Genomic DNA, 16,785 nt, shown 5'->3' with positions numbered 1-16,785 from the left:
AAATAATAGTTCTGCTAACCCACAATGCAATTATAGATTTTATAGATCACAAAAGAACAGTTGTGCATCTCTACACCGGTCAATGATGATTGAAAATGATAATTGTTCCCTCTTCCCTAATACGGATCACTCAGGACCTACATTAAACAGAGTGAAGGATCAAAAATCCTCTAGGACCCCAATTGATTCACATGGACACTAAGGACTCATAGATTTTGATAGAGAATGTAACCCAGATTCATCCAATCTTTTTTCCACGTTATGCATTTCTCTACACCTGTGATACCCTGTCTGTCTTGTGTTTTGTTTTTGTTGAAAAACTAAATAAAAATAAAGTTTAAAAAAAAAAAAAAAGATAATTGTTTACTGTTGAGTTAACTACTGAGTGTCCATTATATATTATCGTTGTCAGGCGTAAACCTCAAATCTCCACATTTCATAATTTTCGGGGTTTTTTTCATAAATTAATTATATTGGTCCCACTCTATGTCTATCAGTGGGTTTTGCCATTTCTCAATCAATTTCATGAATTCAAAGAAGCTTGTGACTAAACCTATCTCCACTGGATATTTTTAAAAACAATGTTTTTTTCTAAATCCTGAAAAATAGCAGTTTTGGAGATAGGAGGTTTGCGCTCGACAGCAGCAATATGCAGTAGTTGATTTCAGACACGGCCACAGTAATTTAGCCAGAAAAATTATTATTTGGGCAAGAATTTCCCAGTCTTTGTTTTTATTAATATTATTTTCTTATACAATTTGTAAAATCTGTTGTGTGCAAAAAGTCACCTCAGCTTTCTTCTGAAACAGATATTTATGAGAAAAAAAGCTTTGCTGGCATTTTAGTGTATCCACACCCTTTTTTTTTTTTTTTTACCAGCTACAACACATATTTATTAAAACTAACAACCTACACATTTTGGCCCACAAACAAGCCTTTATCTTGTGTGGGCTGCAAAGTGTTGAGGGTTTGCTTGAATAAATAGTTCTTTTATCTGCAACTTTAGTTCACTACTTTAGTGTGCTTTTACTGAACAATACAAGCTTTTGTTGGGCTGCCCTTTATTATCACTTGCCTCTGCAACCAATTCTAAAATCAACCAAGCCAATTATCTGCCAAACCAAAGTGTCTTCTTATTTAAAACAAGACTGACTGCCCTGTATGGTGTGTGGGCTGAGAAGAAAGCAGAATTTCAGTAATATACTCACCAGTCTGGCTCTGACCCTCTTGGGCAACTCCTGGTCGAGCTGATGGATCTCTGAATGTTTCAGTATCAGCTGGCTCTGATCCAGAAACTCAACCTGGGCAGACAGCATGAAATGTTGGATTTAGAAACAAACACCCTTTTACCACACACATGGCCTGGCTTAGCTTGGCTGGGCTCGGCTGGGCTCGGCTCGGTATGTCTGCCCAGCATGATAGGGATTTGCATCTACGGCTTGAAGGTGTGTCTTGAGTGATGACATTAAAAAGCAGCGGGCTGGTTCACGACTAGGTCCCCCTTTATTTTAGCTGCACGTGTTTTTCCATCACACAAAAGACAGGTAAAAGAAGTTTTCCTGTTAGAGATGAGCTGTTTGCAGTGGTGCAGTAAGAGCCTGCTGTCTGCAGCTCCTCCTTGGTGAATGAAACCACTCGGATTAGCTACTCAGCGCAGCACACAAGAAGACAAACGGAAGTGAAAAATGTTGTACGGTTGAAAGTGACCACGAGAGAGTGAGAAATAGCCAGTTACTCAAGAAAAAAGACGCAGGAGAAAAACTAAACCAAACCACAGCTATCCAGTTAGAAGCTACAAAAGGACTGAGAGCCAAACACAAAGAGTCTTTTAAAAACATTTGTCTCTCTGGTCCCCTGCACTGACATGTGAGTGCAGTCTCACAACACATGCTTGTTTCTGAGGGTTTCATCGGGGTTGATGAGACGTCACTGCATTCTGCTTTAAGGTATCTGGCTGCCCTTTTGGCCCACTCCCAAGAAGGTCCATCTCTGTAGCTCTTGGCATTTTTAACTGACAAAAGAAACCGCGGAAGCCAAAAGTGCCAATGGAAAAAGGCTGTAACATTTTCAACTGGTTTGTCTCCCGTGAGTAGAAAGCACAGTTAAGCACACATGGAGAAGAGTAAAAACATAATGTATAAATAAACTTACAACAATTACTAAAGGCTACATCAGCAGGAAACTATATTGTTCACATAGCAGGAGAGGACATCCGTGGGTAGTGAAGAAAAGAGCAGCAGGGTGGCTTAGTGAGCAGAAATTCTAGCTTTTACCCAGAAAGTTAAAGATGGGATCTCAGCCATAACAAATGGTTCCATCAACCAACACCAAAATGTCCTCAACCGTCGCCCTGAACCCTGAAGCTGCTCACTGGCTGGACAAGAGCATCAGCTAAGAGTTTTAAACGTTAAAAACAAGGACAAGGTCAGGGTTGCAGCTCTGACACAGTAAGCAGCTGGAGGCTTGTTTTTAATTCTTTGTAACAGCGCTCCTTGTCTCTAACAGGACTCTCAGTACTGCAGCCAGCAGGGTACACGGGGACATGAGGGGAGCTGAGAAAGATGTGACGCTGATTTACTTCCTGAAGAGGAATTTGTTGGAAAAACAGACACAAAAAATGATGTTGTGGTACATTACAGATCTGCCATCTGGGGGAGCAGGAACAAGAAACTGAACAAGAAACTGAACAAGCGTGTCCTTCTAAGCTCACCTGTGTGCCTAATGCAAAAAAAACTCAACAGCTGGTTTAATATCTTACACATTTAAGTATTGAACTGATGTTTTTACACGGAGAGCCAGGACTGTGTGCAAAAGCTTGCTCAGCAGCTGATATTTGGGTTATGACGCAGTCTCTATAAACATTATCTCTCTTCTGTGTATGTGTCAGAAAAACACTCGCAGATGTCCTCACAAAACCAGCGTCACGCAAAATCTAAGATTAACAACCTCACTTCACTCCTCTGCTAATGCATTTCAGCATCTATGTATGTAAGTGACTTTCAAGATGGCCTCCCCTGACACCAGTCCCAGAATCATCTTTTTCAATGCTACATTTTTCACTTTGTAAGCACTCTGCACATTTGCTCCATAAATTCCCCAGCATGCACAAGGGAAGCTAAATCCCTCCACTTTATGTTTTAATGCCACACTGTATCAAAATGTCTCGTCATAATCTACAAGGGCAGCCAAGCTTCTCACACGTTGATAAATACCACATCGGGGAACCAAACCAGAGGGTGGCAATGAAATTATACAGAGCGCCCTGTTACCGAAAGTTCACAGGTTCAATCACTTCAGGTCGCACTGCAGAAGAGCATCAGATGAAATATGTACTTGATGCTGTTGCTCAGAGTACTTGCCTAACAGTTTTTTTTTCTGTGCCATATCTTTATAAAGTTGTATTCTCAAATATGTTTTTTTTTTTACATTTGGATTTGGCTTGTAAAGGTTTATACACTTATACATATTCCAGCTGGGAAAAACAAACATTGCTTTAATACTTACGTGCAATAACAAAACACCACTCGGGTTCAGATCAGACAGGCCCTTTCCCCCAATCACCCCCCTCCAGGTCTCTCTATCGTTGCCCACGTGAAGGTTGAAGTACCCCACAAAAACTACAGAGTACCCTGTCAGCACCCTTTCCAGGACATCGCCCAGAGTCCAATAAGGCTGCGTGCTCCGAGGTGCTGTTTGGTGCATAGACACAAATGACAGTCAGAGACCTCTAACACAGTGGTGCTCAGCCGTAGGCTCGTGAGTATCACCATAGCTTCCTAGAGCCTCTCACCCTGGGCACCTCCTGAGAGGTGAGAGTCCAGCCCCTCTCCTGAAAAGCAGCGGTGTGTGTCGAGGTGAGCCCAGCTATGCCTGGTTGGTACTGCTCCACCTCCCGCACTAGCTCCGGTTCCTTAAGGGAAGTGCCCACCCCCAGCACACACAGCACCCGACCCTAATGCCTGTCCCGTCAAGGCCACATTGTTCATCCTTTGGTATGGGGTCAAAGTCCCCATACCAGGAGAGGTACTCAAGGTCTGATTGGACCGTATCATGAGGATCTTCTTGACTGAAGTTTTGGTCTCACATATTTAAGCAAGTCTGACTGCAAATGAGTGAGAGTAACATGTAATATATTTTTTTTTTTTTCCTCACCTGGTAGAATTTGTGGGTGTGCTGTCTGACATAGGAAGCGTTGACAACCTGACCCTCCGGAGTGCTGACCACAATCAACTCCCCCACCTCAGGAGGACCAGTACGCAGGCAGTCATGACTCTGACAGAGGGAGGGGAAACAGGATGTAGACAAAGAGGAAGAAGATGGAGAAGAATAGAGTATGTGGAGGAGAAGGAGGAAAGAATGGTGGAAAAATGTCAATTGAAAGATCTGCAAGTGTCATTTTTTGAACCCAATTTACGAAGAATAACACAAGAAACTGACCCGAGGCAACTAACAAAAGGATTTTCTCCTACAGTTTTTGTTTTTTTTGTTCAACCTCTCCATAAGTCAACTTTATCATTTTAGGATTTAATGTTATAGCAGTTTTGTTTGTTTTGAACTTGTGGCAGCAAGTCATCAAAGGTTCTTAGAATTCATATATTATTATATTTGAAAAAAAAAACCCAGCACTCACTAGTATGTTTTCTGGGTGAAGGTTGTCACAGTATGAGCCATCATCGAAGTTGACCTCGTAGAATGTCTGCGTTGCCATGCCAATGATGGTGCAGTGGTAGTACCAGCCGTCACTGTTGCGACCTATCACCTTCTGGCCCAGAATCAGAGCCTGCGGGCCTTTGGGTACTGTCCGAGGCTGGAGGGAGAAAACAGAAATTAAAGGATAAGACAAAATCAAACCTCACAACAGTCTGTGTGTCCTCATCCAGCCTATACTGCAATCAGCAGTCAGGATGAGTTTAAACTTAAAATGACTAAAACCTGAATAAGAGGGGACACTCAAGTTTGCATTTACACAACACAAGAGTAATGTTAATAGGAATTCAGGTATAAAATGAAAAAAAAAATTTCGAAAGGGGCTCAATAATTACATCCAAATCATGTTCTTTATGAGGAGAAACTTTCCGTGGTTCCTGAGTAATTGTTTTCTCGAGGGTTTCTGTGGTCAGATGCTTGTTATCCATCCTAACTCACAAATTTCAAGAATGACGCATCAAGTCAAACAAGTCACTCTCTCTATTGCTTTTTGTTATCACATGTAATAGGGTTGGGTGATTGGCTCGATTGGCCAAGTACGCTGCAGGTTGTTTTTGTTGCAGGGATGTTTTTTGGGTGATTTTTGTCAACTTAATGGTCTGTCTTTAAAGAACGAGCAAGATAAAGGCTGAGATGGGAATTTGGGAATGGTGTTTGGGGAGTCTCTGCAATGACCGTCACACAGCTATCCATGTTGTGTGATGTAGACCTCAGTCACATTTCATCTATCTTGTTGAGGAGTCCTAAATACTAAACCATGCTATCCAATGTATACTCCATCTACGTGTGCATTGTTATATACTGTGTATGTACTGTTTGGTAGACATTTTTTGTGTTTTCATATGTGTTGTCTCACTTCTATACATTTGTATATTTTATGTTCATTAATGTGTTATATTGCATGTGTCAAACAATCCATTTGTGATGCTTTGGGTTTTATTTCTTTACATTTTTATGGTTTGCTATTGTTGTACATCTGTTTTTATTTAATGTATAGCAATTTGAGGCATGCCTTTAGATACAGAGCAATAATAAACTTTGAGTTTGACCTTACTCTCTACCACTACAACTGAGGCATTGAATGATGGACATTTGTAGTTTTAATTTAATAAAAAAACCACACATTCTTGGCTGACTATTTCTCTTGATTTGTACTTACCTTTGGAGGGACCCTTTTATGCTTCTGGCAGGTGACAGACACTACGTAGGGCCAGTCGGCAGGCGTCATGACAACTCCAGCGATTTGGGCGCAGGTGACGTGGAAGGATGTGGCACAGTTCTCGTATGAGCACTGGATGCAGGCGCCACGGTTCTGACTGGCAGTCTTGCCATGACAGAACACACACTTCTACAATGTAAACGGAAAATAAAGTCTTTGGTTAATGATTCAGGTCGGAGACAAAATCTTAGCTTACTTTGATAATCCATTCTCTTTTAAAGACACTCAGGAATATTATGATGTTGTAATGGTTTACACTGTTGCACATTATAAGAGACTGCTGCTTTCTTTCAATGACAGTGGGTGTAAAAGTTTTGCCTGTTCCCAAGGAACAACACAGAGAGCTTGGTTCTTACAGATTAAAGAAAGTTATATTTAAGATTTGATTTAAAAATAATTTTACAATAATCATTAAAAAAAAGTTAAATCATCTAAAAAGGAAATGGATGTTACCAATTATTTTTTAGATTTCACGACGCAATGTCAGAAAGACAGAGTTCTTAAAACCCTACTTCCCATGTCTTTTTAATACTTTTTAAGTATTGTAAGATTGATTTAAGACATTTTAATACCAATTAAGGTCTTAGTTTTTGGTTAAGGAATTCAATGCCTTTTAAGACTTTTTAAGGATCCAACGGGAACCCAGAGAAAGACACTGGTAGGTGGGTTAACACGGATGTTCACAATAACATACTTTTCTGAAGTACATATTTCTATCTCACGTTTCAGCGAACTTGCTGTTTCCATGGCGGAGATCATGTAAAGGCTTTCGTGACAGGAATAACAAGTCCCACTGAGGCTGATGTAATATTCATAAGAACCACAAGGAGCTTAGAAAAGTTAAAGTGATGATGAATAGTCAAAGTCTGAACAGAATAAGCATCAAATTGACAATCACTGACTATTCTTCACCTAACCTCCTGACAATTTATCCACAAAAACCATTTCACTCTTTTACTCAAGCAAATACTGAAATTGCAAGAACTGTAGGGCGTCTCCTGAAACTGTGATGGTGGAGAAATCAACTGTGTAACCATTTTCTTCTCTCTCACATCTTTGATTCTGTCTGCTGCTCTAACAGGTTTCTACTCATTAAAAATATAATGGATGTTTTCAGCTTAGCACAAGACGTGCCTGCGCAGTCATCAGTGTCAATAGTGTGGTGAGATTCTCTTGGAGCCTCCACAGAAAAATGTCAACACTTTCTTTAAGAACAACTTGTTAATAACAGCTGCCTGAACCGTCACTATGACATTCAAAACATACTTTTTCAGCTCTCGTCTTTCCTCCCCGTATTCTTTTTGGTGTCTTGCATCACTTGTTCAACTCCTACTCTTGCACAATCATACAAGGGATTTGTTACTCCCCCTTGAAGCACTTTCCTTTTTCAAATCCCTTCATTCCATCCTCACATCCTGAGTGTGAAATTACCACCAGCCAACCAAATCTTTGCCTTTGGCCGGAAACTTGGTCTGGTCTCCACTGAGACACTTTGACATGTGTCACCCTGCACACGCAACCCCACAACATTCAATTTTCATTTTCAATTCACTTTGAATCCTTCAACCCTCCATGTTTGCCTCTGATTTGTCTTTACTTTCTTTCCCCATTCCTTTCTTTTCTCTCAACTTGGTTAAAACAGAGAGCAAGGATGAGAGAGGTGAAAAAGAAAGGAAAAGCCTGTCGAATTGAATCATCCTCTCGATACACCAGTGTAGGTCTGTGTAGGAACTATTATCTCTTCTCAAAATTACAATGAAAACAATTATCTATAAAGAAATCTCTTGCCAAGAGGTGAATAGATGAATAGAAGAAAAGTGGAATTGCACTGTATGTTTAACTCATGACAAAATGCTTCGCTTAACCCAACAGCTGCCTCATTCTTATGTGACTGGTATCTTTCTGTGTTTTATTGTGATTATCTATCATCACCACTCTATGTCTCCCCAATCCCTCTCTTTCATACTTATCCTTCTCCATCCTCCTCTTGACACAGCGAGCAGCTGTAGCTCAGCACATGGCCGATCAATAAAAAATAAAAATTCTTTATTAGAGTGTCAATACTTCATTTTTGTAGAGGTGTAGGAAAAACAGCTCTTCACAGGACTGTGCTGTGTTATATTTCACAGGCTGGTTTGGTTCACAGTTTTCACCGGCTGCAATATTTTTCCACTGCTGAAATCACAGGCAGGTGGTGACATGACACCAGAGCAACATGAGAACAAACGTGTCCCTCCAAGGAACAATAGTTGTATGTCATTTTGTTTGTTTATACACTGCTCAAAAAATTAATTAATTTGATCTTGATGAATGAATAATTTAAGTTGGAAATCTTAACTGATGAACACTGTATAATTAGCTGAGAATAAAATGACATAACAACTGTCAATGGAAAAAAAAATCAGGCTGGACTTCCTGTGCAACCTGATTGGGCCGTAGGTACCGCCTCATGCTACCAGTATTGGTAGTAACACAACACTAGAGAAGACACATTTAGGAAGGATAAATAAAAGGCAACTGTCTGTGGCCACCACATGCAAAACCATCCCCCTTTTGGGGGTTGTCTTGCTTTTGCCTCTCCATTGCACCTGTTGTCACTTTCATTTGTACCAAAGCAGGTGAAATTGATTCACAATCTCCTTTCTAAGCTTCCTAAATGGGCAGATTGATATCCCTGGTGCTAAACTGACTTGGTGTTATACTGTGATGATAAAGTGACCCCTTTTTTTGAGCAAAGTATATCATATCACTGTTTTTATAAGCACAGTTTAGGGCTGCCCAATTAATCAAATTTTAAATACAATCACAATTTGGCTTTCCAAAATTAAATGAATGTGATCGGCAAAGCAAGTGCGAGCAAGAGTTGTGTCTGCACCACAAAGCAACACAACTAACATGTTAAGCTACCTGAAAAAACACCACAAACTGCATTTTAAAGACTGCACGAAGACAAGAGGAATATCATTGCTGAAGTTCCCGAAACTGAATTCCCCTCCTTGTCTAGCGCCAACTAAAACATCGATAAGAGCGAGTGCATCATAGTTTCACGACTGCTGTTAAAAAAATAATACAGCAGCAGACACATATCCATAGGAGATGCACTGAATTCATGTCCTATATTATGCAATGATTTTTCATTAGCACTAACGTAGCACAAGGTGAAAGTACAACAGTGCTCTGTGCTTTAATTTTGTGTAAAAAGTTTAAGCATAATTATATTCATTTAGTTCTAGGAGATGGACTGAATTCAGGTGAAGAAGAACCTTGTTTTAAGTATTATTCTGATACAAAGATTTGTATATTAGTAGGAATGTAGCACAACATGGAGGGGAAAGCAGTGCTCTATTTATTTAAATGTGAAAATGCAATAAAAATATTTTGTGTCTAAAATGAATGAATATGTGTGATGAATAATCATCATCATAATATGGATCAAAGTAATCACATCATCATTTTTACCCATAATAGTGCAGCCCTTGTACATTTAATCACAAATCAAATAAATCACCAACAATCTTATTTATTGCCTACTTTATATGTTATGAAATGTATGACATTATGACGGAACTGGAGAGTGGATCTGGAATGGTAGGTAGAAAACAGTTTTAAATATTGTTTGATGATTTATTTAAGCGGCTTGCTTTTCCAAGCTTGAGGCTGTTTTCTTGCAAGAACAGAAATCGCAGTGCCTCCAGGTGCAAGACGCAACACTACCTTTGGGGAAGGTACATTTCGGAGGAATGCAGTGTTACTGCAGTTGAGGAGTGAAATCTCTCCGTCCCTGAAAACTAAATGTTCAAAGATGGAGGGAAAACACAGATTGCTGAACACAGTGCAATATTAACTGGTTTCCAAGGGTGCATGTTCACATTTGATCAGCCCAGTCATCCGAATCATTAGACCGCAGAGCTTCTTCTCATGGCCTTTTAAGAAAAGACAGAGGAAACCTGCTTTGACAGCACTCGGATGCAAATGTCACCCAGATTGTCTTTGATAGATTATTCAGAGAGAGAAGGGAGGGGGTGACATTATTTGTAGATTTGTGATAATGCACCAGCAAGCACTGCCTGTGAAGTGGGATCATGTAAATGGAGGAAGAGTAGAGACTGAAAGGGAGGGGTGCAGAGAAAGAAGGAAGGGAGGGGACAAGTTGTGTTCAAAGGCACAGCAGCAATGGGGAAATTGCCTCCTGCCCACGGGATCGATGCAGTTCATTTGGCGCAGTGAGAAATGACAGCTGATTATTCAGCCATTCCCCTCAGCACATATGTTTTTCCCAATGTCCTCCACAGCTCCCAAAAACACAATCTATCTATCAACTGGGGAAGGAAGGAGGGCAGCGGAGAGAGTGGCAGATACAGAGGCAGTGAGAAGAAAAGACAGAAATTCTCTTAAATGTGGAAGAAGAGTGTACGAGTGAGAAAGAGACAGAATTCCATAACGCTGAGACACGACAAAAAAAAAATGTTAGCGTGGTAGACATTTCTTAGACATGAAGGATGATTGTATTGTATGTATGATTTGTGCATTGTTTCCACAGACTAGTATTTCTAGAAGCCTCTGAGTCCTTCAAACTTGGTATGCATTATGTGAGGAGGTTCTGGGTGTCTGGAGGTTACGACAAGATGAAGACTTTGATGATGTTTCCAGTGGTAAATGGTCTGGACAAAGGGTCACACAACATTGTTTTATTTCCTCCCTGGTAGCGTATTAATACTTGATTCTGTATGGCGTGGAACATACTGTACAAAATGTAGCAAATGTAATGTTACTTTAAGTTTCTGGTATTCCTGTGTCCATACATACATGTTGTGCCAATATTTTCTCTCAAATCAGATTGGTGTTTGAATAAACTTACACATCCTGGTAAGGAAATCTGACACTCACTGAGGAGGAAGATTGTGGCTGAGTTTATATGTTGAACGCTGCCTTTCTGACACCACACTATACATGAGAGAGATGAATAAACTTTTCCTTTGTCGCTGCCTGAACTTACCAGATTCTTGCGTGTATCTGGAACCGCAGTGACGTCCACTGGCTCCCTCTCAATGGCGTTTACAAAGCGAGCTTCGGGCACAGCGATGGCGCAGATGACATGGACCCACCTGATACAGAGAGACAGGGAGCACAAGAACTTCAGGAGTTTGAAGATCCAACAGAAGTTGCACTGCTGGACACACATGGAAGACAACTTCACTTAATGTAGAGGTTAGTTATTGTCCATTCTTGTGCATTTTGTATTTCCTGTGCTTGCTTTACAAAGTTCGTTAATAAAGCAGTCTGCAAAACTAGATGTTTTAGAAAATGTGTAGATATTTCCCTTGTCACCAATTCTGTTTGTGATATTCATGAACAGGATCTCAAGGCGCAACCAGGGGAGGAAGGGGCCCAGTTTAAGAACCTCAAAATTGCATCTCTGATTTTTGCATAAGTTGTGGTTCTGTTGACTTCATCACACTGTGACCTGTATCATGCACTGACGCTGACTGTCTGCAGCCGAGTGTGAGGAGGTCGGGATGAGAGTCAGCACCTCCAAGCCTGAGGTCATGATCCTCTGCCAGAAAACGGTGGATTGCCCCGTCTGGGTGGGGAGAGAGTTGCTGAATTGAATGCAAGCTGGATAGGACGTTTGGCACGGCATCCGCAGTGATGAAGGCGCTGCGACAGACTGTTGTGGTGAAGAGGGAGCTGAGCCAAAAGGCAAAGCTTTTTCAATTTACCAGTCCATCTATGTTCCGAACCTCACCTATGGTCATGAGCTTTGAGTAGTCACCGAAAGAATGAGATTATAGATACAAGCGACTAAAATGAGATTCCTCTGTAGAAAGGAAAAGGAAGCACAGCTTGCTGAACATGAGCCCCCCCCCCACTTGTCTGAGGAGCTCAGACATCTGGAGGGAGCTTAGAGTAGAGCCTCTGCTCCTTTGCGCTGAAAGGGGCCAGCTGAAGTGGTTTGGAAATCTGATCAGGATGGCTCCAGGCTCGTCCAACAGGTAGGAGGCCCAGGGAAAACTCAGAACACGCTGGAGGGATTATATATTTCATGCCTCGGGGTTCCTCAGGAGGAGCTGCAAAGCGTTCCTGGGGAGAGGGATGTCTGGAGTGCTTTGCTTGGCCTGCTGCCCCTCTGACCCAACCTCGGACAAGCGGATGAAAATGGATTGATGGAAAAAACTGCAACAAAAAACCTGCTTACCGATTGTCTGTGGTAGTCTTCAAAGCTCCTCCCCGTAAGTTACAGAGACAACACTCCTGAAAAACAGAAAGCAAATGACCATTACATTTAGGCAGAGATGGAAACAGCAGACACGGTCATAGAGACCTTCAGAGCTCTCATACACTGGCCAATTCAATCTTTTTCTAGATAATACCTTGGTTTCATTTTGCAATAGCTGCTGGGGAACATGATCAACTGATCTTTACAGCAGCAGATTTTGAAGAAATGGAGGCTGCGTGTCCACTCTGAGAAATCTTTATCTTCAGACCCCTGTCCTATTGTAATTCTTGTAGTCCTGGAGAAGATAAATCTGGTTTGACTTTTTTTGAGCGTAAGTTATTGCTGCTACTCACCACTATCCAGGCTCCCGCTGCACACCTGGAGCACATCCAGGAATCACTGACAGAGTCTGGTTTTACACCGTAACAGCCTGCAAGAGAGGAGAGATTCATGGTGTCACATATCTTTCCTATACCATTTTGCAATTAATATGTCCATAGCCCTTTTTAGATGAAGTATATTATTTTAAGCAAGAATGGACTCCACGGCAACTAAAGTTGCACTCAAACATTAGCTCAGTATCTACTGAATGCCTCCCAATTTCTATAATTGCAATGCATTTGACACCAAACTCGCTTGTTAACCGTTTTCTACGCAACTTGCACAACCCTCTTGTCGCTATCTCCAATTTGAGCTTCTGGACCAAAAGGCCTGTTCGTTCATGTCACACCTAGACAGGTCTGAATGATTTTCAGTTGAATGTCCGCTCCAAAACAATGAGGAACTAAGAAATGGAGCGCAGAGCTGGTGTTTCTGACAGGAGTTCTTTCTGCTTCATGTCCTCTTATCAATAGCTGCACTGCTTCCCCAGCTGAGTTCAGCTTATCCCTGGATGACTAATGAACTGGCCTTTTTGAAGGTGCACTCCAGCTTTAGGGATAATAAGAACCCAGGAGGGTTGGTGTGTGTGTGTGTGTGTGTGTGTGTGTGTGTGTGTGTGTGTGTGTGTGTGTGTGTGTGTGTGTGTGTGTGTGTGTGTGTGTGTGGGCTACTGACTGGGCACATGTCCATGCCGTAATTCATCCGATTGTATGTGCTGCCTGACATAAAACACCCACATGTGCAGACATTTCAAAAGCAGATAAATTGGTCACATATGAAATAATAGACATATGCCACCAAAATTCACATATATTTATTCTAATATAACAACCACTGTTTTTTGTTCTTTAGCATTTGGTGTTATTGCCAAGTACAACCAACTAGCACAGAGCTCATACACTCAAACACAAAGTTAACAAGCTGCCCGTCCTTTCCCGCTTTGCTTTGACAGAAACCATATTTCCTTAAAAGTTGACTTTGTGAAAAATTGTAAAGTGCGGAAAGCAGCGTAAATAAGAGCTGGGGATGTTCATGGCGTGCTGCCTTCAGAAAAACCTTTGTGTTGCTTGAGCAGCCTCTTAGCTAGTTTAACCCAAGTCAAGGAGAGTTAAACTAGGAAGCCTCACTAAGCGTGGCAACAGGGGGATTGAGCAGACAGATTGTTGCCCTGCTGTAGTGGAGCCTCATCTTCTGTGTTTCCTATTTTTCCAACACTATTCTCAGGGGTGTGAGGATAAAAAAAGTGAAGAGGAGTAGAGAAATGCCCAGTAGAGTCTGTCCATACAGCTTGTCAGACTGTGTATGGGCTTGTAGTTGGCCAAGACCAAGTGTGCTGTAAACCAAACTCTTCATTTTGCCAACAGCTGAGAGCCTCCTTTTCCTAACTTTTCTACAACAATAAACAAAGAGCAAAAACCAATTCCTCGTTTTTTTCAAATCCACTTCATATTGTTAAGCAGAAGAGATATACTGCCTGCTTATGCGTGTGGACCTTGTACTGTTAACTACATAGTTAAGTCTTGCATTTGACTGTTTTTATTGTATGTCTGCAGCCAGCTCCAGCCTCCCTTCATAGTTTATTATATTTAGTTTATTTTAATTTTTAATTTAAAAAAGGGCATAAATAAAATGTCAAAATCAACTTCTAACACCCTTTAAAACCTTGATAAACCTGAGGATGCTCTCAGTGACTGTGCTCGTACTTCCTGGAGCTTCTCTAGTGTAAAAGCTGTAATCAAATTCTCTTTGCTAGAAAGCTTCCTGCAGCTGCAACAGTGTTGACATTTCATTAAGAGCAAATCTGTTGTGCTAAGATTTATTTTTACTGCTCATTCGAAAAAAGAACACATTAAGATAGGCAAGGAAAAGCCTTTTTAGCTGGTAAAGCTGTCCCCAGGCATTATTACTACACTGCAAACTGGGCTGAACAAACAACATTTGGTTCCAATGTACTGTAACTCAAACACAGCAAGCATACTTTCTTGTGGGAATGAGGGTTTTATACTTACTGGCATGAACCTGCATGTTGCATGATGAACAGCAGAGCAGAGGACTGGTTCCATCCTCTCCAATGCGATAGCTAGTGGGCGGAGGCTCAGTGTTGCCTGCACCAACACTGAAGCACATCTCTGGGACCAGGGGACGAGAAAGACGGGGAAGGGAGGCATGCTGGGTGTCCTTCAAAATAAAAGGGTCTTTGTGTGGCTGGAGGGGCCAGAGAAAAGAAGATAATACAGTTAGTGGACCGTATCCATGTTGATTATTGGTCAGCCATCACAATGATTTGGATTAAGGTTGTCAAACGATTGATATTTAAAATCGTGATTAATTGCAGAATTTCAATAGTTAATCACAATGGATCTCCTTTTTTAATCACATTTTCAACTCCATTATTTTGCATTATAGAGCAGTTTTGAGGTACATACTGACAGGGTAAATCAAATCTTACCAGATTGTCTTGATTAAGAATCAAATGACTGCAAAACACCGGGACTATCATAAAACGGGCTTGTCTTTAAAGGGGAGACTCATGGGTACCTATAAAACCCATTTTTATTCAGATATCTTGAGGTCAGAGGTCATGTGAAATGACAGTGCCGTTTTTCCAAGCTAAAATCTAGCCTGCCTTTGGAGAGTCATGAAAAGCTGGCATTGCAGGATTGGTACCTCTGGTTTCCCAGATCTTCTAGTTTCATGTGACACCAGTATCATTACTCTAGCTTTAAAACTAAGTCTGATGCAGCGTCTTAAAGACAGTTATGGTGGTCGGTGATTAACGCAATAAAAAATTTAAAAAAGGCATTATGTATGGACCTTAATCGCATCGCGATTAATGCATTAACACTGACAGCTCCAGCTGGGATGAATAAAGAGAGGACCACACCTTTCTTTGCTTTTATGGCCCATAATTATTGTAATTTGTAGTTCTAATAGTTAACTATATATAAAGTTACACTCCTTCCACGATTGCAGTTGCATCTAAAGTGCTGCTTGTCAAACTACCAATTTCCCTAACTGCCAATACTGCCACTAACCTGCTAACTGCTACACCTACTGATTTTGGAACTATGACCTCTATCACTGCCATGGCTCCTTCACAGACCTATATGTGCTTCTGCTGCACTGTGTAGCTGTACCTTTGTGTAGGGACAGAAGAGTGAACAGATCGCGCAGTGTGGTTGGAGTGCTGCCACTGCAGCATTGAAGGCCTTCTCTGCCAGGAAGTTGGGCGAGTGATTCTGCCACAGGTGCTCCTGTTTCTTCATGTCGCTGTCCAGTGGCATGGGGGAGGACAGCTCTGTAGGGTTAGAGATAAAATGCATTAAAGGTGTGCTGCTCCAAAAGTAGTCACCCACTGTCTAAAGTAAGTGGCACACACCGAAAAGATGTTGGAAGATTCATTATTGGTAATGATCTTATTTTTCTCCAAAATGCATGTGAAGGTTTTTTTTTTAAAGGAAGCCCTTGCCAAGAGACACAAATAGGGCTTTTTGTTCCAGACAATAACAACACCACTACAGATATAATTGGCTGATGAACACAAATAGCACACACAACTTGCTGTTGTGGGTCTGGAATCAATTTTGCAGTGAAGCCCTGAAGCTACTGATCCAGACCATTTGTTAAACCTGGACAGAAGGCAGGAAGAACTCTTCACAAGCTTGCCATTTAACTCTCTTTTCTTTCTCCACCAGCTCCCTCTTTCTCCTTGTTCCCCATCCACCCTTCTGAAGGACAAGCCCTGAGCTGGGTGCCCCGCTGCTGACTTAAAGTGACTTTGAAAGCAGGTAATTGGAAGTCATGATCCCCAGATCAATAAGTGTCAGTCAGAAAATGAAAAGAAAAAGACAGGAAGAGAGGGGACGGAAAAGAGGCCTTGCAGTCTTGATTTCATTATCCCCACAGGGAGGCTTTAGACGGGTTTGTTTTTCTGTCCCCAGATCGATAATCAAAACAAAAATGGTGTCTTCTTCATTTTAAGTACCGTGATGGAGAGGACAATGAGTTGGAATAATAAGGGGGACCGAGGGGAAGAAAAGGATGACGATAGCATAACTGGGACAAAAATTACCCTGCCATTTTGGCCCAGACAAAAAAAGAACAAAAAAAGACTGTTGTGTTGGCCCAAAAGCCACATTGGCCCCCCAGGATGGTGCTCGCCATGCCAGATGGCCAGTCAAGCCCTAGGCCATAGATGAATAATGGTGGGTTCAGGGTTCAACTGAAATTAGTTTCTTGCCAGCCATGTTTTTGGTCACTT

General features: G+C 41.4%; 1 protein-coding gene across 1 annotated transcript in view; it reads right to left on the bottom strand.

Moving 5' to 3' along the window:
- Nucleotides 1-116: 116 nt before the first annotated feature.
- The window catches only part of kdm4b (lysine (K)-specific demethylase 4B), a 57,629-nt gene continuing 40,960 nt past the window's right edge, over nucleotides 117-16,785 (bottom strand). Inside the window, exons 13-22 of the mRNA XM_042513607.1 lie at nucleotides 15,662-15,822; nucleotides 14,534-14,729; nucleotides 12,497-12,573; nucleotides 12,123-12,178; nucleotides 10,923-11,031; nucleotides 5,867-6,055; nucleotides 4,631-4,807; nucleotides 4,153-4,272; nucleotides 1,209-1,301; nucleotides 117-137 (exon numbers count right to left, since the gene is read on the bottom strand). Of these exons, the coding sequence (XP_042369541.1) occupies nucleotides 117-137; nucleotides 1,209-1,301; nucleotides 4,153-4,272; nucleotides 4,631-4,807; nucleotides 5,867-6,055; nucleotides 10,923-11,031; nucleotides 12,123-12,178; nucleotides 12,497-12,573; nucleotides 14,534-14,729; nucleotides 15,662-15,822 (1,199 nt within the window). The remainder of the gene's footprint in view (nucleotides 138-1,208; nucleotides 1,302-4,152; nucleotides 4,273-4,630; nucleotides 4,808-5,866; nucleotides 6,056-10,922; nucleotides 11,032-12,122; nucleotides 12,179-12,496; nucleotides 12,574-14,533; nucleotides 14,730-15,661; nucleotides 15,823-16,785) is intronic.

This window comes from Plectropomus leopardus, chromosome 3 (assembly GCF_008729295.1).
Source record: "Plectropomus leopardus isolate mb chromosome 3, YSFRI_Pleo_2.0, whole genome shotgun sequence".
Lineage (NCBI taxonomy): Eukaryota > Metazoa > Chordata > Actinopteri > Perciformes > Serranidae > Plectropomus > Plectropomus leopardus.
The sequence above is the reverse complement of the archived record's forward strand: the minus strand, read 5'-3'. Positions and strand labels throughout refer to the sequence as shown.